Source organism: Marmota marmota, unplaced genomic scaffold (genome assembly GCF_001458135.2).
Source record: "Marmota marmota marmota unplaced genomic scaffold, marMar, whole genome shotgun sequence".
Classification (NCBI taxonomy): domain Eukaryota; kingdom Metazoa; phylum Chordata; class Mammalia; order Rodentia; family Sciuridae; genus Marmota; species Marmota marmota.
Genome location: NW_025999977.1, coordinates 5,095,743 through 5,121,521, shown reverse-complemented (window position 1 = coordinate 5,121,521; position 25,779 = coordinate 5,095,743). Strand labels below are relative to the sequence as shown.

At 34.9% G+C, this 25,779-nt stretch overlaps 1 protein-coding gene across 2 annotated transcripts; it reads right to left on the bottom strand.

Annotated features, from left to right (window-relative positions):
• Positions 1-1,844: 1,844 nt before the first annotated feature.
• Positions 1,845-19,117, bottom strand: C1d (C1D nuclear receptor corepressor). Of its 2 annotated transcripts, none has more exons than XM_015479586.2 (5): positions 19,000-19,117; positions 6,614-6,760; positions 5,781-5,847; positions 5,407-5,462; positions 1,845-2,703 (listed from the first exon to the last, which is right to left on the bottom strand). In XM_015479586.2, exons 2-5 carry the CDS (start codon positions 6,749-6,751, stop codon positions 2,539-2,541), a joined length of 426 nt encoding a protein of 141 aa, XP_015335072.1. In that variant the 5' UTR covers positions 6,752-6,760; positions 19,000-19,117; the 3' UTR covers positions 1,845-2,538. The 2 variants fall into 2 exon arrangements, with proteins under 2 accessions (XP_015335072.1, XP_015335075.1); XM_015479589.2 differs by having other exon boundaries at positions 18,968-19,061.
• Positions 19,118-25,779: the final 6,662 nt, after the last annotated feature.

Genomic DNA, 25,779 nt, shown 5'->3' with positions numbered 1-25,779 from the left:
AATAAATTTATCAGCATTTTTGATAATTTATTACATAAAATTATGATTTAACTGTATCATTAACTGAGTCCTCAAGTACCTTTTTTTCCAATGACTCACTTAAGAAAAAGGTATCTACACTCAATATATTGTCCATTTTTAAGCATTTCCTACATTCAAGTCGATTTTAAAAGTCTTATTTAGAAATAATACCCATCCAGATTTAATAGCTAAGTAGAAAAATTTTTTAATCTGCAGTTTCTTAAAAACCCATCAATTTGACATAACCTCCTAATTCCTGGAATGTAAACCATAATTCAAGCTTCAATTTTTCTCTTAGCATATTCTACTTTGCTGAAATGAATTCCCATCCTGCAACTATGAACAAGAAATTTTTACTTAGAATAATATTAAGAGACAAGATCTCATTGTTCAGGATGAGATTAATAGTCTATAATTCTAAACTTTAAAATATCGATAGTCGTGACCTCTCCAACTTCTCAATTCCCAAAGAGATTAATAAAAGATGTAATTAACATCTAAACTTAAAGTGGATTGTCATTTGGAAGAAACTGTGTTAACAATAACTGCATCATAGTTGAATAGATCAACCCATCACCCTTTATGGTTCTCACTAAGGCTAATGAGCACAATTTGTCATAAATTTTCCAGTAATTCTGAAACACTGAAATAAAAGACTAATTTTCTTATAATACTTTATAAAAATGAGATAAAGGCTGGAGTTGTCTTCTTTGGAACCTAGCTCCTAGCACAGATTCCGGCAATACAAATGTCATTAAGTATGTTTGTGGAAGGAATAAACAAACAACGAGTGAATACATAACCAACGCACTACCATCAATTAGTCCCTTGTTATAAATAAATTTAAATTTAAATTACATTTAATAAAATGGAATATGCTCAAGCTATTTTTATTCCTATTAATAAGCACTAAAATAATTATTTACTTAAGAATCTCCAACCTAACAAAATGTAGAGTTGGACTTTCACAAACCAATAATTTGGCTAATGATTTTCTACCATTTTATGACATTTTCCACTTAAAACATTTTCTAAGAAAGTTTAAATTACACAGAAATTCCAAGTTATAAGTTTCTTTGCAATAAACCATATACATACTACATTTGATCTTAACACCTGTTTTTCTCATGAAGTTACTTATAAAAGCAGCTAGAAATTTGAGAGTGAAGGTGGCAAGAGTGAAATAACTAAAAATGTTCAAAAATGTTCTTACACTTCAAAAAGTGTCTGCCATCAGAGCCACAAGACTTTCTGCATCCATCAGTGACTTCTTTGTGGATCACAGAAAGAGTTCAACATTCTTCACAAAATCCATTATATTTTAAGACCATTTCCAATATCTGCTACCATAAATCAAGAAATCCATTTATTCAAGATTACTTATAGAGAATTAATTACACAGAAAATTTTAACAACTCCTTTTTTTCAAAAATTAAAGTACTTTACTAGACTTGGCAATCCTGCACATAATGATGTGGACTCAAAGAATGGAAGCATTAAGGGCATATAATTAAAATTCATGGGCGTAGACATTCAAAAAAGGTTTAATATGTAGAATTCTCTGTAACAAATATATCAGAAAAATAAATCAGAACATGAACATAGTGTAATCTCCTTTGGATTTCTCCTCTGCTTAAGTGCCATTATGTAACAAAGAAAGTTGTTCCAAAACACTTGTATATACTTAATGCTGCCTTAGCCACATGTAATCAAATAATCTGAAAGAATTAGATCAGGAGAACCGAAGAATGAATTCTAAAACCTATCTTCCTAATTTGGAGGGCATATTTACTCAAATGAGAAAAATAACCAGGTCGACTACACACCATTGACAACCTTTATTATACAACCATCAGGCCAAAATTCAGCCATCAACATACAACCTTATTTTCCACCTAAAGTTAATTAGAATATATTTTATTTTAAATGGGACATAGAGGCAACAAGCCAAGAATTAAAGTACGACCTTAGTTTAATTTCACTCTTTGAATATCAAAAAAGCAATAATTCCTAAAATCATGAAAACATGATGAATTAAGAACACACACACACAAAAGTAGACCTTTAAGTCATTTCATTCTTAATATCATATAATGAAAACAGATGGACTTATAACTTCAGCCTACAGATACATACTTCATAGGTCATTATTCATTTAAAATAGTACAAATGTTTACAAAGAACATTTAACTTAAATTTCACAGTTGCTTATAAAGGGATATTTTCAAGATTGAGCAACATAAAGAAATAAGTATCTCATCAAAAGAGATGGTAAACTTTAAATATAAAATATATATCACAATGTTAAAAACTTCATGGTGCTCTACAGGAAAATCAATAAAGACAACTTAATCTTTTGGGGGATAAATGTATTTAGCATTACAAATTTAAAGTTTAAATTTACATGTGAATTTAAAAAGGAATACATTTAAATCTTACATTGCCACATAATCATGTATTTTGTGAAACAATAAAAATGATGTACTTTTTGTATATGTGTACATCAAAATTAAAAATTTAATTTTTATTTTTTCCTTTATTGGCAACTTTTGATGCATTTTTAGGTTTTGGTTCCCAGAGGGCATTTTTTACAAATCTTGAAGCTGCACCTCTGTCCAGCTTCCCGGCCTTTTTCTTGTCTGTTATTTCCTTGACTCTGTTCATGTATACTCTGATTCTTTCCTTAGAAACAAAAAGAAAAAAAGGCAATGGATTTACTGAGCTGTTCACCACCACCAAGTTTTATCATGCTATACCCTCAGTTAAATTCAACAGATAGGTATTTATTGCCTATTAATGCATGGTGCTAGCAAATGCAAGTGAACAGGATAAACATGCTCCATGCTTTCTGGAGTTCACAGTCTATGAAAAAGACAGACATTAAAAAGTCATTTCAGAAGTGTTCTGAGTGTTTTCACAGAGAAAGAACCATACACACCACTACTAACACACTGAATTGTTCATATGTAGTTATAAATTTTTCAAATTAGTATTAAATTAAACGTACATAGTAACTGTTTTGTATCTAAAGTCTAAAATCTAAAATCTGAGTTCCCATATATTTGTAACATACAAACGAAATTCTCCTTTGGTTTTTCTAAACAGAAAATAGATGAGGCAGTATTTAGCCATTTATTTTTTATTACTTTCCAGTGTCACAATTAAAATAGGAAGAAAGAAAATACGAGCTCTTTTATTCAATTTCATGATTTTGATTGATAAGTGCATGAAATTTTCTAATAAAATATACGGTTCTAATCAGACTTTACAAGGTGAGAAACATAATACGTTACTGGGCCACTTTGAATCTTCTGAGACCATTAATCAGCATAAATGGCTATCCTATACTTCAAATGGAGAAATAAAGTTGATGACAGTCATAAAATAGCATATTAAATGATTGATCACTGCTTAAAAGAAAGTTTCACTAAAATAATCAAAACAGTTACATAAACATACAAAGAAAAATGTAGAACCTTACATTTTTTCGCTGTAAAAGGCTAGAAACTCAGCTCAGAATCCTCTACTAGCTCCCTATTTCTCTGATAACAAAGTCACAGTCTTACAATAGTAGACACCAAGGGCAGCATACCCACAACCCAGCCCTGCCTTGGGGCCTTCACCCTGTTTATTCCACCGCCTAAAATGATCTTTCTCAAATATCCACACAGCCACTTCCTCTCTTCTTCTCTGCTCAACTGTTAACCTTGGCAATGAGGCCCTGACTTCTCCATTTAAAACTGTAATCCTACCCAAGAACTCTAAGCCTCCTTTCCCTGCTCATATTTTCCTTTTTTTCCCATAACACATAAAACTTCTTAAGATACTACAGTCATATACATTTATTATTTATTTTATTGTGTTTATTGTTTGTCCCCCTCCATCTCATACAGTATGGTGTCTGCCACATTTCTCAGTTTAGTTCAATGAGGAATCATCTCACTTGGAAATAATGCCTGGCTCCCAGCAGGATTCAAATATGTGTTGAATGAATAAAGTGATTAATTTTCAAACCCTTTCCCCATTTATGATATATACAGCAAAACACTAACTCTGTGATCAGTTAGTAATGTCTGTAACAAGGTCAGAAAAGAGGAATTGGTTTTTGTATGCTTTTTATTTGCCAACTCTGTTCAGAATATTAATGTACTCTCTACACAGTGGTTTCTGAGGCAGAAGACAAATGATCCCATCCTTTTACAAAGAGTACTCTAAATAATTTTGCATTAAAAGGAAAAAAAGATATTTTATAAATGTAAAGTCTGTATTAGAAAGTGGAAAACAGATGATACAACCTATGTTTCTTAAGGTTTAAAACCAGTATCATTGGTCAAACCAAAATCTGCATATTATATTGCTTCTGCTTTAAATATTTTTCACGATTGCTGAATTTTAAGATAAATTTATTTTTACTTCAAGGAATTTAAAAGAAGAAAATGCCTTAGTCCACACATTAAAAAAATGAAAACAAGTCTGGTATACACTTTAAAAAAATAAAGAAAGAAATGACCAAGTGCTTCACTAAGTTGTAAATAACATACATATCAATTACCATAAGACTTAAGAACAAGAATATAAAGTCAAGTATATTTCATATATATAAATATATATATATATATATATATATATATACACACACACACACACACACTTTATGTTTTACAAACACAAAAAATAAATTTATTAATATTCTTATTCATAAAGCCAAGTCAAGGTAACCATAAGTCTGATTTCTAATTTTTCCCTTCAAATTGAATGATTTGATTTAATATTTGAAGTCAGCAAAAACTCCAAGATATCAGACCTTATATACTATACTTATACATCTAAATGGAATACAAAGACAAACCTAGAAGATTTATTACAGGTTGTAAATATGTCACTAATGCAGAATTACTGGACAGTACACATACAGCTGGTGCCAAAAAAGCTTTTAGCTTTGTTGCTGAACTGGATTCTTTACTGCTGAGAAAATGAATTAATGGAGGAATTGAAAAGGTGGGGGAGAAACTTTCCCGTCTTTGCTAGTAAATCAACTAGAATATACTTTTAAGAATTGTGTAAGAGTTAAAAAAAAAAAAAAAAAAAGTAGCCCTAGAGATGAACAGGATTTTAAGAATTTATAGGAAAAATAATATGAAAGTTATAAATAATTACTAGAACCCTAACATTTTCCCATCCAGAGATTTATATAATATATGGAACACCAATTCTCTGACAAAGGTAAGAGAAAGAAAAAATAAAGACGTGTAAGATCTGACTCACTATGATAATTTTGACTCTAATTTTGTTCTCCATGATTAGTATGATAAAGATAGTATAACTGAAACTTCAGAAACACAACAATACATATATAAAATGAAAATAAATTAACTGAAAACTTACCAGTTCCTGCTTTACTGGATGTTCCTTAGGATTCACTCCTTGAGTTGCCAAATAAACTATAAGAGAAAGATTTCATGGAATAAATTGGTGTTATGCATTAATAAGAGCACCCCAACTAAAGAAATCCCAATTATTCACAAAAAAAGGACAGCAACTTGGATGGTTGATTAAATTTTAAATTATTCATCCTCTATGTAGTATTAAATTTATGTGTGGCTCATAGAAACCCAGTATTATGATTTTTAAAAATTAAATATCTGACTATTAAAATCACTATACAGTATAAACATATATTTTGCTATCATTTAAAAAATAAATCATCTTTAACACAATATATATTTGCTTTCTAATTAACTCCAATGTAGTATACATACCCCAAAACATTGAATTTAATGTGTACGCAGAAACTAAATCCACTTTCGCTTGTTCAAGCGGGTCCAACTAATAAAAAAGAGAGCAAAAAAAGAAAGAATAAATACACAAACTTTGAATACCATCAGATAACATTTCAAACTTTCACCAAGCACAATATATCAAAGAAATATGCTTTTTTTTTTTTTTACTTCCTATAATGCAATAACCATATGATCTGGACATAATTTACAAAAAGAAATTTTCTTAACCAGTGATTTTTGCCCACAAATTTTCACTTCAGAGTATCATCTTTAGTTAAACAAGGAATGAATATAATCCAAGAAAAATTCTTCTGAATTATTTTAATTTCAGAAGTTATCATCTGGACTTGTATGTCAAAAGCAATTTTTCAATATAAACACTGTACATGATGCATCTATGTATAAGAAGCAGGCTAACATGCTTAAGCAATACCAAAGACAGAAGAAACATAATGAGATTTGTTTTAGACTGTCAAAGTCAATTCACTCTTTTTGTCCTACAGAGTTTCCAGAAACCCTGATAACATCATTGTAATACTTAAAAGGTCAAAAATAGAGTCTGTCAAAAAGGATGCTGTAAGTGCTCCTTGTTTTTGAAAACCAAATCAACATGAAAATATAGTTAGGAAGTATTTCCTAAGGCTGGAGTTTTATTGTTCTCCCCCCCCCCAAAATACCAAACACTTAAAAAATTGAAATCAAAGGAAAAAGAAGCAAAACTCACTAATCTGTTTGTTGTTTCTTACATACGTTTCATAAGACAAAGTTCTGTCTTATGAAACTCACTTTTAGGAATTACATTCTTAAAATACCTTCTGCAACAACTCATTTCTAGAAACAGACATCATGGTCTTCAGCATCTCATCCACAGCACCAATGGAATTCTCAAACGCTGACAAATACTCATGAATTTCTACCGGATAGTCTTCATTAATTTCTTCATCTGCCATTATGACCAACTGGAAAAAAATTAGTTCTGAGAGTTCATAATGGAAACAGAGCTTGTTCTTTAGTTTGCCAAAAAATAAAAATTTCATTTATTTCAAAAGCACTAAAAGATTAAAAAAAGCAGTTAATTAAACAAATATTCTCAGAATGCAATTCTAGAGCAACTTTATTCCAGCTTCCCTTCTTAAACTGCTTGGGAGGACAAAAAGAAAATAACCCACTTTTGTCCACTAATGCTACACATATCAAATGTTCAATACTTTTAAAAAATTGATTACAGGGGCTGGGGATATGGCTCAAGCGGTAGCGCGCTCGCCTGGCATGCGCGTAGCGCTGGGTTCGATCCTCAGCACCACATAAAATAAAATGAAGATGTTGTGTCTGCCGAAAACTAAAGAAAAATAAATATTAAAAAATTTTCTCTCTCTTTAAAAAAAACTTGATTACAAATATGAGATATCAATAATCAAAATTCTACATTTTAAAAATTTTCTGTTGAAGTTTAGTAAAGACCAAGAAAAGCAATGAAATTTACAAAATACATCTCCTAATGCCTGCTGAAAAAATAAGCAAAGTACTTTTCTTTGAAAAGCTTACATATCTTAGCCTTTCTAAATTTAAGTGGTGATCTAGCAGGATGTTATATTAAACTAAAAAATTAGACATCTTAGGTCTGAAAAACACTGATCATTTATCACCAAAATTATTTCTCAAGCCTATATTTATATTCCTTGAGCTTCTTTAAAATATTAATAAGAAATTCACAAAGTCCATAAATCTCATAAAGTCTATAAGCAGATAATAAACTTGAAGAAAAAATAAACTATATGGTTTTCACTTAGAGTAGAGCATACCCTAACAGTCCATTCTTTGAAAATTCATACTTAAATCACAATAATTAATATTTATGTGAGAAAAAGTGAAATCCACACAATGCATTAAATGAAGTACCTAAGACCAAATTCCAGAAGCAACTCCAAGTCATGTGTAACATCTTTAGGTTACAAAAATTCTTATTACATGGCTAAAGAGAACAGCAATAAAGTGAATAGTAGCAAAGAGCCCAGCAGAATGGAAGTAATAAGACTGGGTTTTCCACCTTGCTTGATCACTGACTTTGTCACCTTAGATAAATCGCTGACTCTCTCTGGGCCTCAAATTCCTCATCCATAAAACAAGGCAGTTGGTCTAATGACCTTTGTAAGGCACCTTACAGTTCTAAATGTTATGCTATGTCTTTTAGGTTTCAAAAGTACTACTTGAATATTTAGTCATAATAAATTAACATTTCTTCTCAATGAATATATTCCACCAAGACTTCTGGTTTCATTAAAAAAAAAAAATGAAATCACCTGTCACTACTTGAGCTGTGAAGTTACTATCCAACTACTGTTCAACCAGCAACTAAACAAATGACTATAATAAAAATAAAACCATACAGCAAAGAACTGTGACTTCTTATCCCAAAAGGTTAAATGAAAATATGCACTGACCTTTCATCCCTCATGAAATCCCTCCAAAATGACAGAAAAAATTAAAATATATAAAAATTAAAATATATAAAAATAAAAACATTGGAAACTAAGAAGGTCACATACCCATCAACAGACCTCAACAGCAGAAATTCTGTAAGCAGAGCAGGTAAGATCAAACTGATAGGAAGCAGAGCCAAGGAACTTCTCAAAAAAATCAGAATGAGAATCTAGGAATAACCCCTAAGGACCATAAGGGCTGAAAACAGCTAAACCAAAGGGTAGCTCCAGCACTCCTCACCTGCATGAAAGTGAAAGTACAGGGATCTACTGCACATGCAGAGAAGACTCATTAGCTACCTTTCCTATCCTCTACTATAACAATGAGGGTCTCCCTCCATTTCCATGCAATTTCCCTTTTCTCTCCCTTTCCCTCCCACCTCATGTCTCTGTTTAATGTTAATCTTTTCTTCCTGCTCTTCCTCCCTGCTCTGTTCTTAGTTGCTCTCACTATATCAAAGAAGACATTTGGTATTTGTTTTTTAGGGATTGGCTAGCTTCACTAAGCATAATCTGCTCTAGTGCCATCCATTTCCCTGCAAATTCCATGATTTTGTCATTTTTTAGTGCTGCGTAATACTCCATGGTGTATAAATGCCACATTTTTTTTATCCATTCATCTACTGAAGGGCATCTGGGTTGGTTCCACAGTCTAGCTATTGTGAATTGTGCTGCTATGAACATCGATGTGGCAGTATCCCTGTAATACGCTCTTTTAAGGTCTTCAGGGAATAGTCCGAGAAGGGCAATAGCTGGGTCAAATGGTGGTTCCATTCCCAGCTTTCCCAGGAACAGTTACTAATAGGGCATTATGTAAAAATGTGGATGTGTAACCGATGTGATTCTGCAATCTGTATTTGGGTTAAAAATGGGAGTTCATAACCCACTTGAATCTAATGTATGAAATATGATATGTCAAGAGCTTTTTTGTAATGTTTTAAACAACCAATAAAAAAAATAAAATTAAATTAAAATAAAGACTCATTAGCATTTCCTCTACATACAATTTGAAACCAATAAATTTGAAAATATAAATAAAAAGAATGATGTTCTGGAGGGAAAAAAAATCAATTACCAAAACCAGAAGAAAGTATTTAGACCATTAACTATAGGGAAAAAAGTACAAAGTAGTGAAAGACCTACTCTCTGGAAAGGCTCCAGACCTAGAGGACCTTTAGGAAGCAATTATTCTTATGGAATTTAACTGTTTAAGAATATAGAAAAGAAATGGAAAATTTAAATGCCTATTTCATAATATCCAAAAAAGAAACTCAAGATGAATTAAAAATGTAAATGTATAACCATATTAGAAGAATATACAAAATATCATATTTGGGAGGCTGAGGCAGGAGAATCACAAATTTTAGGCCAGCCTAGACAACTTAGTAAGACTGTGGCTCAAAATTTTTAAAAAGAAGGAAAATTATTTATATCATCCAAATGAAACTCAAATATTTTAAAAGGAAATGGCTGACAGCCTTAAATACATAAAAACTGAAAGAAAAATCGTCTACATGGTAAAAAGAATACTATAAGCAAAATTAAAAGGCCAAAGACAGCCAGGAGAAAATACTTGCCAAAATATAAAAAAGGATTAGACAGATTATCATCACTTACTAGGTTGGCAATAACTTTAAAAATAAGGAATGTTCAATGCTAGGCAGAATATAAATTAGTAGAGCATTTTTAGTACACTTGCCCTTTGACTCAGGAAATCCTTTTAAGCATCTCGCCTACAGAAATCCTTATAAATATGTACGTGAATGTATTAAAATCGGCTTCAAACTCTTCTCTGAATTTTTCCCACTCTCTTGCATCAGTTTTTCCCTTTGCTAGATCATTACCCATAAGCTTAAAATATTTTATTTTTCCATCAAAGACAAGAAACAAAAGAAACACCATGACTTATGTCTTTCTCTGTCATGGCTTCAATCTTAAATGTCCCCCAAAGGCCTATAGGCTAGAAGGCTTGGACCCGAGCCTATGGCACTTCTGTGAGGTGGTGAAACCTTTAGGAGATAAGGCCTAGTCAGGTCATGAGCATGGCATGCCCTTAAGAGGAGTATTGGGACACCAGCCCCTCCTTCCCTCTCTTCTTGGCCACCATGAAGTGACAACTTTGCTCTGTTACTTCCCACTATAATATTCAGACTCATCACAGGCCCAAAAGCTTTAGAGCAAAGTAACCATGAGCTGAAACTTCTGAAACTGTGAGCCAAAATAAACGTCTCCTCCTTACAAGTTGATTGTCTTCGGTATTTTGTCACAGCCCACTAACACACCCTCTAGCTACAGCCCCATTTCCTTTCTCCCTTTTAGAAAACACTCCTCAAATGGGTTGCTTATGTTAACAGTCTCTTATTTTCTCCTTTCTTTCTCTCATCCCCTCCAAATAGACTCCCTACTTTTTTCCTAGCAATTGCTCTTCAAGGTCACTCGTACTGCCACACTGTTAAACTCAACATCCAACTCTCAGTTCTCATCATTTGACATCATCTCCCTCCACCTGGTTTCTAGAACATCACATTTTCTTGGTTGCTCCTCCACTTCGCTGGCTGGTTATTTGGTCTCTCTAATGCATTCTTCTCTTGCCCTCAGCCTCTTAACCTTGAAGTGCCCAAAGACTGTCCTTGCCTCTTTTCTTCTCTATCAAACTTATTCCTAGGTGAGCTAAGAGATTTAAATTGCATCAATTAACTGAGAACTCCCAGGTTTGTCTCCAGCCCTGATCTTTCCTCAGAACTCTAAATTTACATTTCCAACTGCTTACTTCATTTCTCTGATTGGATAGCTAATAAATTCTCAATTTTAACAGGCTCAATACCAAATTCCTAATCTTGTCTATGACAGTCTTCCCCATCTCATTTCAAGACAATTTTTTCAATTGTTGAGGCCCAACTTTCTAACAGTTTAGACCCAAAATTTCAGAGATCCCTGCTTGTTTATTCTCACCTCATCTTTAACATATATCAAATCAGAATCAAATCCCTTCCTACCACTGCACTGCTACCACCCTGGTGCAAACCACCCTCATGTCTTACCTGGACTGTTGCAAAAGCCACCTGAATGGCCTCTTTGCAGCTAGGAAAAACAGTCTCTTATCAAGAAAGGAGAGTGACCATTCAAAAGCAGAAAAAGCCACGTCTCTACTCAGAAATTTCCAAAGGCTTGCCACCTCATTCAGAATAAAAGACAAAATACTTATAGTGTAAAAAGAGGTCCAAACACAATGCTCATCTTCTGTGACTTCATCCCCTCCCATTCTCCCCTTGCTCATTTCATTCCAGCCACAACAGCCCCACTGCTCTTCCTCACTTGGCATCAGGAAATGTGTCTACCTCGAGACCTTTGTACTTCTCCCTTTCCTAGAATGCTGCCTTCCTCTCCTCCTCCCTGACCAACAGCTCCAGAGCTCATTACACCACCTTCACCAGACCTCTGCTCAAATGTCACCTAGTGGTGAATCTTTCCTGTCCACCCCATTTAAAAATGCACTCCCCTCACCTCACTCCCCAACTCCTTCCACCCCTTATGTTACTTAACAGCATCTGACATCCATCAAATTTTTATTAATTTATTATCTGTCTACCACCAAAAGAAGGAATTAATAATGAGAGCAGGGATTTGCATTTTATTCACAAGCACTGCCTGGTAGTCAATAAACAATAAAATTTGTTGAATGCAAATAAACTACAACAAAAACACTAGAAACAACCTAAATTTTTATTGATAAGGAAATGGTTAAACGAATTACAGTAACATCCATCGGTCCATGGGAATACTATATGACCATTAAAATTAAAGAAGTCTATGTGCAATGACACCCAATGAGAAGTGAAAAAAGTCATGGAACATTATAAATAACCAAAAATGTGCCTAAAATATGTCTTCAGGGTTTTTTTTAAATCTGTACTTGCATATACATAAAAAAGGGTTTGGAAGGAGATCTATAAAGGAAATAGATACTTAACCCTTTGAGAAGGGGCAGGGATTAGGAAATAGGATCAAAGCGGACTCATTTAATTCTTGCTTAATTTTTTTTCAAAAAATTTTTAATTTGTAATATAAAATAAACAACCACCAAATTTAAATAAAGGTATATTTTATAAAATATCTGATTTTTAATAAATACAAGTATTTTTTTTAAATCACAAAAGATCTTTATTTAAATGTGACTTTTTTCATCCAATTTTCCTATTAGAAAATAGTTTGCCCCTCCAGAACATTGTGGGGATGTTTTCTGCTATTATTCCCCATCCCTAAGCACCAATAAGCAGCTTTTTATTGTTAAAATGGGTTAGGGTGAACACTGAGAGCAAGGCAATAAGAATAACTGCCCTCATTACACTAAGACCACTTGCTTTGTTCCTAACTAAAGGCAAGGCAGGCTTAAAATAAAGCCTCTTCTATATCAGAAATTCTTCCCAGTTCTACTGATTTATCTATTACTTCTGCAGGGAAAGTGCAGGAACACCTCACTGTGCAACTCTGACCCTAGGATCAAGCAATGACCTTAGGATCCAGCAATAGCTTGAAAAGCACCACTTGCCAGGCCCTATTCTCAGCACTCCATACACCTTAACTTAGTTACTCCTCACAGAAGGGCCTAAGGCTGTGCACAGGAAAACTTCCAAAAAGGAGGAAGAACTCATCTGCCTTTGTCCTCCTTGCCCTTCTACCTATTCTTCCTGCAAGGACAGACAGAGATGGAGAGAACATGAGAAAATGTGCTCAGTAAGATCTGGCTGAGAATAAGGAGAAGAGGGTGTGGGGGGACACAGTGCCCAGCAGCTGGTATCCCTACAGGACATACTGTCACTCTTCTGCCCCTCCTCTCACTGATTAGAGAAACCAAGTACCCACAGGAGAAAAATAAGGGGGCATAGCACCACATCTGAAACTGACATCATCAGCTACCTCCTCCCCTCTATTCTGAGTGTCAGCCCAGGCAAAAACCCCCAAGTCACTCCTGACTCTCAGGCCCCAAATTCAACCATTTCTGTCATTATGGCTTTCTTAATGTCCCTACACCATAGACTTTCCTACATTCTCACTGACTAGCTTTTCAATAGCCTTTGAGTAGTCTCCCTACTGCCAATTTTTCCCCACTCTCAATTTCAGAATATTACAAAACATGATTTTTCTGCAAAAATAGTCCTATCATGGTACTCCCCTGCCTAAAATTCTGCAATAGTTCCCCACGATCTAGAAGATAATTCCAAATCCCTAAGCATGGATACTAGGTCATTATAAAGTGGCCCTTGCATGTCTAACCTCATTTTTGTCCTCCTCCAATCCTCTAACTGAAGACTTGATGGCAGCTTTCCAAATGCACCATATTCTCTCTCTAAACTTTCACCAGGTGGTTCTCTGTACTGAAATGCCCTTGCAATTCCACTTTGTTCAAATCCTGCTTCTCTTTGAAGATACGGTTTCACTTTAGCCAATGAAGATTCCTGAGTGCCCTCTTTCCATTCTCTCTATATGGATAAACACACCTACAAGCTGTCATGTCAATTAAAACGCTATCTTATAATGTCTGTTTATTTATTTACTTGACTTTCCGTTTGACTACAAGCTCCTTGAGTAGGCTGTGTCATAGTGATGTACTCCCCAGGGCCTCTCACACACACAGGATGACTGTATGTATGAGCACAAGAGCATATTATATTACATTCTCTGAATTGATTTTTAAATGAATTGAGTAACATAATTACATGTTTACAAATGAAAACTTCAATTATCTTAAATTTTGAAATTTACCTTATTCCCCAATAGGCCAGATAAAGTGTCATTTCCCACTACTTAGCAGCTAAATGAAACCCATATACTTCAGTTCTATTATATTCAAAGAACCATATGAATGTATTCACTTCCTTACATCTAAATTTTCTAGCCACCAAAAGGCCATATTCTCTCTATTCCCAGGGTACAAAAGCCTCTTCTGGCTCCCTTCCTCCCAGTCAGCTATTTCCAAGTTACTTCTGGAAGTCTTTAACATTTCTCTGGCCTTGTTAGCTACTTCTTAGTCCTGGTAACCATTTTAGCTCTGGGCCTACTGAACATCCCTAAAGAAACTCACAAAAGAACACAAATTAATGCTACCCAACCACCACTGGTTTCACCTCTCAGTTACCCGGCAATTCTTTTATTGATCCTTGACTCCTTCATCTGCACACAATGCACAATGCCTTGTAAATGAATAACATCCACTGAGCATTTACCACCTGCCAGACATTAAGGACTTATTTATTCAATAGATATTTATTTAGTATTGATGACATATTGTCCTGAAACTTGGAATATGTTTTAGTCAGTTTTTTCATTGCTGTAACAAGAACAATTTTAGAGGAAGAAAAGTTTATTTTGCGCTCACAATTTCAGAGTTCTCAGTCCACAGATGGCCTACTCCGTTGTTTTGTGCCGAGTTGAGACAGAACATCAGGGCAGAAAAGCAGCCCAGGACAAAGCAATCAGAAAACAGACTGTTCTACTCACCAGGAACAAAACATGTACCCCAAAGGCATGCCCCAAATTACCCACCTTCTTAAGTCACACCTTGCCTGCCTACAGTTACCACCCAGTTAATTCATTCAAGTGGATTAAGCTGATTAAGCTTTCATAACCCAATCATTTCACCTCTAAACTTCCTTGCACTGTCTCACACATGAGCTTTTGGGGAAAATCTCATATCTAAACCATAAGAGAACAAAAACTTGCCTGCACTAGGCTTACATTTAGTACAGATGATAAACATTAATCAAATAATCACAGAAATATAAAATTACAACAATGACATGAAATGAATGGTGCCTTGAGGCTATAAACTAATGCATGGGACCTAATCTGAGGGTAGACTGAGTACTTCTTTTAAGAAAGTACTCTTAAAAATGAAGAAGAAAAAAAGTATTCTGAATGACAGTGAAGTGGACAAAAACAGTAGAGGGGGGAGTCTTCATGACAACTCTATAAATGGGAACAGATAATAGCCGCACTTTATTGACAACACCACAGGGACTTAGGTCACAGGACTAATAAGTGGTAAAGTTCAGTGGAATGGAATCGAAATCCAATGGACAAGCATCCCTCACAAATCACTACAATGATTCCTTATTCTTTTAGGGGGAAAAAAATCTTATTTTACAAAACACAGAAGGTCCTTCAAAGTCTATCCCTCTCACACTTCCAGCCTGGATTCCCATCTTTCCCGCACCCCCTAATATCACACTCAACTTCTTTCCTGTCATTAACTACATAACTAAAATCCCCACAAGTTACCTAGTAGGCCTGGAGCTACAAGGTTACCCAAAACCGGGAATTGGCTAGTAGATATAAAGAAGACTTGCCAAAGCATAAAATAGCTGACGGGTAGGTGTGGCTGTGAAGAAAGAGAAAGAAGGGAAGTCGTTTCACAGTCCTTTCCCTCTACTTGGAAAAGTCCTCCCCATACCTCTACTCATTTTGGGGGGGGGGGGGGCTAAACAAACTTATTATCCACATCAAATGCCCCTTCCTCTGTAAAAAGACTTCCATATCTCCCAAATAAAAGTAATCTGTTCCTCAGCTTCACTCTCAAGGTTCTCTGAATACACCCATAATATAGTTATATACTGGTGTGTGACTGCTTCTCCAGACTTAAGAGTTATCACATATCACATACCCATCAGTAATATTCCACATGTATCTCGATAAATCCAAAGGTGTCAATCCTCATTTTACCTGATCCATCAGATGCATCTGACAAAACTGAACACATTATTCCACCCTGAATTCCACGATACCTGACTCAAAATTGTCCTTTTCCCTTGCTGGCTGTCCAGTCTGCCTCCTGCTAGTTCTTCCTCACCTTCCTAATAGGAAAATTCTAAACACCTGAGGGCTCAGCTGCTGCTTCTCTTTTCTATCTACATTCACTGCTTTAATGACTAGTGCCAAAGTCACAACTTTAAATACCATCTGTTCAATGACAACTCCCAAATGTTTGTTTGGAGCAACGACCACTCCCCCTGAACTCCAGACTCCATATATCCAACTGCCTACTCAACATCTCCACTTGGATGACTAACATATCTCAAACTGAACATGTCATAACTGAACTCCTAATCTTCTCCCACAAGCCTGCCCTTCCCACAGTTTTCCACATCTCAGTAAAAGGCAATTCCACTCTTCTAGTGGCTCAGGCTCAAAACTGACAATTATGTTGTTCTCACAAACCACATTCAATATGTAAGCAAATTCTGTTGGCTTCATATACAAAATGCATCCAAAATTGTACTGCTATTTACCTTAACTTCTTTCCATCTAGTTAAGATGCTATCATCTCATCTGAATTATTACAACATCTCCCTAATTAGTCTCCTGGTTTTCATCTACCCCATCATCCAATAAGCTATTCTTAGCACAGCAATCAGTGTGATCCTATTAAAACTTAAGTCAGGATCACATTGTTCCTTTGCTCAGAACTTCTCATTTGTTGTTTACTTGCTAGGCTCTTTCTTCAAGGCAGGATTTTGAATCAAATTTGTTACCTCCATATCACTAATCTTGTCACATATAGACATTTACCAACTACAGATACTAGGTACTTAATAACTACAGATACTCCTCAGCTAACAATGGGGTTATATACCAATAAACCCATTTTAAGTTAAAAATAACAAGTTGAAAATGTATTTAATATATCTAACCTACCAAACATAGCTTAGCCTTGCCTACCTTAAAGATACTCAGAACACTTACTTAGCTTTCAATTGGGCAAAATCTTCTAACACTATGCCTCTGTTATAATAAAATGCTGCATATCTTACATAATTCATTGAATACAGTTCACTGTGGAGTATCAGTTGTTTACCCTCATGATCATGTGGCTGACTGGGAACTATCTTACTGCTACCCAGCATCATAGATCACTAACTCAGAAAGAGGTTAAAATTCAAACTCCAAAGCAGTTTCTATGGATTAAAACCAATCAAAGTAAACTGGAACCAACTTTTAGAGAATCTTATCAGATTGTAGTTTGGACCTACAGCTATTAGGAAGTTACTACATGAACCCAAAAGAAAAAATGTCATACTGTACATTTGGGGACTGTTTCCATCTCTATACCAAGTAGAGTTATACACAGTTATGAACTAAGAGAAAAAAATTCAACATACATATCATTGTGTTTTAGAACTAGAGAAACATTTTCAGATGTTCTTTTAAATACTATATTATCTTAGAAAATAATAGTGAAATGTACATACAAGTTCTCAATAAATATTGCTGTCTTGGACAAACTGAGTCTATGTTAGTGTCATCTGTAATTCTCCTTCATGAATACAATACAATCCATGAGAAAATAAAAGATTCTTCCTTTTCTAATAAATAAATTCTAAAAGCAAATATGTCCCAAAGTTTTATAATAAAAAATATATAAGTTACAAGGAGGTTGCTCAAAATAGAGATAAGTAATTACATCAGATTGGAAGCAATTTACTTCTTTTCAATGTAATTTAAAGAGTTTTCAAAATTATAAACACAAAGCAACAAAATTACCTTTGAAAATACATGAAACTTGTTTATTACAATCATCTCTTCTCTAAATTAACAATAATACTATACAGGGTTCTTGTGCAAATTGAATGAATAATATAGGTATGCTATTAAAACAGTACTTGGTTCAGTTAACACTCAAAACATTTGCTAGTAATAGTTGGTATTATTTTATTAAACTGAAAATGATCAAAAACCCTAATCCAATGTGGACTATTTAGAGTCATATTTAAAGAATCAAATGTTTGGAAATAGATGAGATAATATACATGAAGAGCCATATGAAAAGTTAAAAGCTGTTAATAAAAAAAAAGTATATGCCTCTGATTTGTGAGGCAATTTGAAAGCAGCTATTCAGATTATTTTGATAATCCATGATTCACACTTTGTCATTTTATATTCCAACAAAAAAATGAATTCTATCATTTCCACAAGCCACAAACTATTCGCTGAACTTCAATGGATAAAACCTATTATTTCTGAATCAAAAACATGGTTTAAGTCTTGGTTCAGTCTACTATTAAAAAGTCCAAATAGGTGAATAAACGAACCAAAATCATCTTATTCGGATAGAAACATCTTTATCAAGCCAAAATTTAATTGCAGTCAACAAACAAAGTCACGTAAGTTATTTGCTAACAGAAGTTTGACTCACACTGAAAAAGAAAACTGCTTTGTAATTATTCACTACGGATTTCAGCTGAAAAGTGAAATTAGCCCATTATTCAGATGGGCTGATCTAACAGCGGCAGGCAATCTGCAATCATGAATGCGATTGATAAACGAAGGTAATATAGGAAAGTTACTCCCCTACACTTTCCACTTTGGCCCTTCTCGCTGAAAAGGCTGAAAATTCACTTGGAAGCCATATATTTTTATTTCTCGCCTTCCGATATTTGAAAGGCAGAGTTAACGAGCGAAGGGGGAAAAGAAAACGGAACCAGAGAGGAAAGTGAGGGGCTACGATAAGCAAAAGTCGGCAAGGAATCCCAGGACAAGCGGAAGTGGGGGTCCTGCGAATGCCACCCGCAAAGCTCGGCCGTGACAGATCGCATTCCAGGAAGGCGAGGCAGCCCCGACCCGAATCCTCCCGGTCTGGCCAGAAAACGATAGGGTAATCCAGGACAGAGAAGCAGACATTCGCAGGCGTACCTAAAAGACTCAACCCCAACTTTGAATAATACCTCTGAGCGGTGCACTCCAGACTCTCTGAACGCTGTCGGGCGATGATGACATCAGTAACGCGCCGGCTCTGCCTGCAGGGCGATCGTCGCTCTCCGATGACCTCACGCTACACGCCCCGCCCCTCTACTCAGTTCCGGAAGACAGGGCTCTCGAGTGTCTCCGCCCAGCTACGTGAAATTCCCTTGAGGAGGGACTCCGGGCACTTTTATCTAGACTTGTATTTGTCTAAATACAAATTGAGGATAGAAATGTTAGTTACTAAAAATTTTGCTTTGGCCGAAGTGTTCCGGGGCCTGGTTCTTCACGGCACTCTGTCTCAAAATTAGCCTCAGAGCCACTTACGTGGTGACGGATGAGTTCTTTATTTTTCCAGTACATCGGTAAGAGATACTTTCGTAAATACGGGAAAAATGAGTTACCAGAATAATGAAAAAAAAAAAAGATGTGCAAAATACAATCTCAGGTTTTTAATTATTCGTTTCAGTACATGTAAAGTTGCATTTCAAAGAAAAAAAAATAATTCCCCAAATTACATATTGTTCGAACTGAACTATTTGACATCCGTAACTTTTTATTGTTCCACATTCATAATTCAACAAAAAGTTTCTCATGAAATTGCAATTCCATGTATGAAATGCCTAGTGCTTTACACAATCATGGAGTGTCAATAGTTAAAGTGCCAAGTTCTTAAAGTGCCATATGAACTTGTTTCTGGTTTGTTTTCTATACTTGGATTAAAGACAGCTTCTTGAAGAGTTTGCAGGGGATACCATGTATTTTTAAATTTTCTATTTTCACATTAACAATAGAAAAAAATCTCTCACATAGGTACATTGATAGAAATAAGAGATTTTAAAGCTGTTTCAAGGCACTAAGAATATCAATTCTTTAACTTTTTTCTAAAATGAAACAAATTATGCCATATTTTCAAAATTCATCATCAATTATCCATTAGTTGCCAGTTTCAACAATTTTTATTTAAAGTTATTAATTTTAAATTATGTGTTGGTGAAAGAAGTCAACTCCAGATTATACACTGTTGGATCACTATTACCAAACTAAGCTTAAAATATTAACATAGACGGGCTGGGGTTGTGGCTCAGTGGTAGAGCACTCACCTAGCCTGCATGAGGCACTGGGTTCAATCCTCAGCACCACATAAAAAAAAAAATGTAAAATAAAGATACTGTGTCCACCTAAAACAAAAAATAAATATTTAAAAAATATTAACACAGTCTGGAATTTGGCCCTGCTGCAAATGACTAATACACAGTTCATACAACAGGGATAACCATATGAATTCAACAACATCCAAACTAATCTATATACTGTTCAAGAAAACCAGTTCACTGGTCACTAATGTCATACCAAATGGGAAATTGTTATGAAAGCTTCTAAATGATTATTTTCAGTTTCTGCACCCGTCTTCTTTTACAGGTGAAATAACAGTTCATGTTCTAACACTAATCTGTAATCACACTTGGATGCGAAACCTCCACCACAAAGACTGTTGAGACCAGGGAAGACTGAACCCAGAATAACTAAAAATCTGACTATTTGTCCTGTATTAAAGGAATGATGAGACTTCAAGGCACAATGTCACCCCTTGTGTCATTTTGATCCTTCAGCAAGAATACATTAAAACAGAATTAAAAGTATAAGAAATTGCAAGGGGAGGGTATCTCTGAAAGAGGAAGCAGGATTGGGCAAAAAGAGCCTAAGATCATAATGCAGATCTGGCAGACAGATCGACCAACCTAAAAATGAACTTCAGAGCAAAATGACTCTTAGAGAAGATCACACTGGGCAGAAATGGCTTCTTCCCTGTGTTCAGACCCCAGTATGCCCCACTGTATGTTCGTCATTGGTAGAGAATGCCTGGCAAGAATGTACCTTCCATGTAAAAGCTGAAGCAGATCCTACAGATGCTGCTCACTAGGGGCTTTCAGCTCCTGCACCTGAATTGGAATGGATGTGACTCTTCAGCTGCCCTAACCCTTGTAATATACATCCATTCAGCAGTTGCCCATAATTCCATGACCTGTTCAATAATTTCACTCAGTCCCCCTTATGTGTTAGATTCTGCTCCACATGTAATAGATATGGGGGGGTTCTTCCTCTTATGAAGTTCACATTCAAATTTCTCACTTTTCTCAAATGTCTTCCTCTTTCCCCACCACTGTATCCCACTTACTTTCCCATTCTTTTCCTTCATAGCTTATTCTCCTTAAATCCATGTGCATTTAAACATTTGACTTTCCTGGTGCATGTTTAAGTATTGCTTAGCTCCCTTAGGAGCACTGGAAAGTGAGGAAAAAGTTATCCCAAACCACACATTACAGGGGGAAAAAAGATGCCTTCTACTAATACTGATAGCATTTCAAAAACCACAGCATCATGCTACATCAGTTTCTGTAACAGTCATTTCCCCTTATCTCAGGCTACTTTCTAAGATTCCCAGTAGAGACCTGAAACCTTGGATAGTACTAAACTCAATACAGATGTTCCTTCATTTATGTTGTGATTACTCCTTAAAAACAAATTGGAAAGTCAAAAAATCATAAGTTAAACTACCATAAGTCAGGTACCATCTGTATGTATTATATTGTGTTGTTTGTTTTTTTTTTAATATGCTCTGCAGCATTGTGACTTACTACCAAAGTTAATCTGTCCTTCCATGCTTTATCCCCTTGGTGCCTCTTTTGCTCAATACTGTTGCTTTCTGGGTTAATTGAACACAAGCACTGTGATACCTATGACATTAGATCTGATAACAAAGATAACTGTTAAATGACTAGTGTAGATATATCAACATGGATATGCTGATCAAAGTGGTGATTCACATCCCAGGTGGGATGGCATGAGATTTCATCATGCTTCTCAGAAAGACTCATAATTTAGAATTTATAAGGGTTTTTTTTCCTGGAAATTACCACTTAATGTTTTTGGACTATAGTTGAGTGTGTGCAACTCTAAAACCAAAGAAAATGAAACTGTGGATAATCAGAGACTACTGTATTCCATTTCACAACATCAGGAGGCTGGACTTACCTCTAAGTGCTAGTTAATACTCCAGCCCTTATCCACAGTGAGATTGATATGTAACAATATAGCTGACTTTGGAAATGGAAAATAAAGACATTAGTCACATTCTCAGAGCAGATCAGCCTGTCTTGACCTATTTTATATTGCTATAACAATATACCATAGACTGAATAATCTATAAAGAATAGAAATTTATATGCACAGTTCTGGATGAGGACCTTCTTGATGGTCCTCATCATGGCAAATGACAGAGAGTAAGAGAGAATGGAGTGAACAAGGGTGTTGAACTCATTTTTATAAAAGATCCATTTTCGTGATAATGAGCCTACTTCCCCGAAAAGAACATTAGTCCACACATGACGTCAGAGCTCTTATGGCCTAACCACCCCTCAAGGGTCCCTTCTCTCAAAACTGCTGCATTGGTAATTAAGTTTCTAACACCTGAACTTCAGGGAACACATATGAACCATAACAAGTTCCTTCCCATTTTATTACTTTGTAGTACAAATGATGGATTGTGCTGCAAAATCACCTTTCAAGATCAAACTATGATCCTCAGTTTCCTCTTCTGGAAATTAGAAAAAAATAATGGTACCTATTTCTTTGGTACTATGAGGGCCAAAGGAGACAATATATCTAAATGCTTCATATTGTGGATGACACAAAAATAATCATTTAATAAACAGTAGTTATTAGTAACAGTAGCAGAGATACAGTATTAATATTACCACTGTAAAGGATGAAGTTTGAAAATTCTGACTTTGCATTTAAGAAGTTACTTAAATCTTAGTGCTCCAGTTATGAATAACAAAATCAACTCCCAATTGATATGAATAAAATATCAAATTTTCTTATCTTCTGGCCCAGTGTGGTGGCACACACCTGTAATCCCAACAACCCATCACAAGTTCAAGGCTAGTCTCAGCAATTTAGTGAGGCCCTAAGCAACTGAATGAGACCCTGTCTCATAATAAAAAGTTTTTTAAGGGTTGGGGATGTAACTCAGTGGTAAAGCCCTCCTGGTTCAAGCCTCAGTACAAAAAAAAAGTTTCCTATCTTTTGAGTGATAACATTTTTAAAATCACCATTTACAGACATCGTCATAATAATAATTGATACAAATGAGTCTAGTCAATAGATGCTAAAATTATTGGGAGAAAGTTTGATGGGGAAGAGGATATTTACACCACCTCAAAGCATTTTATCCCAGATTATTTTTTAATTACATGGGTAAAATATGATAACATTTTAGGGAAAAAAGACAGTAGGCATAGAACCAAATATTCTATGTTACCATCTGGGACAAATTGGTATCATGTACCTCCCTTTGTAATGCATTAAGAAAAACTGCATCATTTATATATTATTCTTGTTAAAAATGTTTTACCTGAATCTTATGCTCATATAAGACATAGCCATGTTAAGTATATACTTTAAAAAAAAATGACCTGTGCTTCAAAAATGTTAACATTATGGGGAAGAAAAGCTAAAGAACTATTTTAAATTAAACAGTTAAAGAGCTATGACAGCTAAAGGCAGTGTATGTCCAGACTGAATTGAAAACAAAACTCTATTGCCAGTAAATGGTTGAAGTTGGAGAATATCATGTTAAGTGAAATAAGCCAATCCCACAAAACCAAAGACCAAATGTTTTCTCTAATATACGGATGCTAATTCACAATAAGGCGGCAGGGCACTAGGGAAGAATAGAGTTACCTTAGATTAGTTAGAGGGAAGTGATGGGAGGGTAGGGTAAGGGATGTAGGGATAGGCAAGATAGTAAAATGAAACAGACATTATTACTGTACGTATATATGTGACTGCATGACCAATATGATTCTGCAACATGTACGCTCAGAAAAATGAGAAATTATATCTCATCTATGTATGATATAACAAAGTGCATAAATGCATCCTACTGTCATGTATAACTAATTTTAAAAAAATAAAAAATATTATTGGGGCTCGTGAAAACTGAATACAGATCATATATTGAATAATAGTATTACATCAGTCTCTTCTGATTTGATCGTTGTGTTGTTGAATGTGTTAGAGAATATTTTTGCTCTTAGGAGATGCAGCTGAAGCATTTAGATTAGGGCTAGAGGGCCACACTGTCTGTAATTATGCAAAAATAGTTCTTGAAAAATATTGATTATAATAATATGTGGAGAGAGATATTAAATGAATCAAAGTGTTTGGTTCATCATTAGTGAATCTGAGTGAAATATATGAGAGTTCATTGTATTATTCTTTCAGCTTGTCTATAAATTTGAAATTTTAAAAAAGCATGAGCAATAGGGAGGTGGGAGAAACAGAGCCTTTGATGACATGACCTTGTCTAGTTTTATTGGTTGTTTGCATACCAAGCATTTTCTGATCTCATTTGTAGTCCTGAGGACCTGGAATGGAAATTTAGCCAGAGATTATAGCCTATGAATTCAAAATATTACTTTGAAAAATGTTTTCCATGCCATCCTCTCCCAATTTTGAAAAGATATTAGCACAGTTCATACTGATATCAAGAATTCTAATACCAGCTTTGTTTCTAAATACAACATAAATTCAAAGATAACTCTAAACTGGTCAACATGACCCAGTTGAAAGCTTTACCCATCAATCGTTGCTCCCAAAGCATCTGAATCGCTCTCCCAGCCCAACTTCTCTGGCTGGGTATTAAGTGCAAAAAAGCAAGAAATTTACGCATCACTCATTCCACCCTATCTTCCAGCTTTGCAGGAGATGGGCAGGAGGGCAAGCTTCTCTGAGACAGGCAGAAGCTGAGGGACAGAAACCCTGCATGATAATCATGACTTGCTGGTTCAGAAGACAATCTGAAATATGCCCCATCTGATTTGGCTTTTCCTATAAGAATCAGCAAAGTTCCAGAGAATGACAATTTATCAGCAAATACATGAGAATTGTCTATCTTAAAACCAAGGGCAGGAGAAACAAATGATGCCATCACCATCTCTGCTGTTGTCTCCATAGCCCCATAAATAAACCTCTTTCTTTTCCCCCTTTTTCCCCCTTTTAATTATGGTTGTCATTGTTTTTTGTTTTGTTTTGGTAGAATAGGAGTTTCAGTTCAAAAATCATTCTAAAAACTCTGCAGAATTACATTTGTTTCCTCATATTCTGTGCTCTGTTGCTCCGAATATATTGTTTACATTTAAAAATTTCATAAAGACAGGATTTGAAAAGCTTCCCAAAATTAGCTCTTTCAAGAAATAATTGTTTAAGGCAATGCTTATTTAAGAAATTTTATTTAAGAAATTGATTCCTGTCATACTTTCTTTAAAAATTCACTTGAAAACATATGACCATCAAGAAAAAAAAATCAATGTTTACAGGCATAATGAAAATAAATATATTTATTTATTACTCACAATGAACCCTTTCTTTGATTTGCATGTTGCTCTGTGCTCTGATTTCAAATTTGTCACTCCCACCTGAAGAATAAAATTAGTCTTCTGCACTAGTGCTCAAGGGAACAAGGAGAAAGCCTCCTTCCAGGAGTCGGAGATTACATCTCAGCCACAGGGTGGGCAGTGTGATTCTGTTAAGTACAATGAAACTAAATCTGTAAAATCGGGATTCCTGACCTACTAATTAAGAGGAAAACTAGGAAACTTGTGTTTCTTTTTAGGGGAATTGTTTTAAAGAAAAATGAGAAAAGAAATGTGGGAGTATACTGAAAATCATAAGTACAATAAAAATGTCAAGTGTTTCGA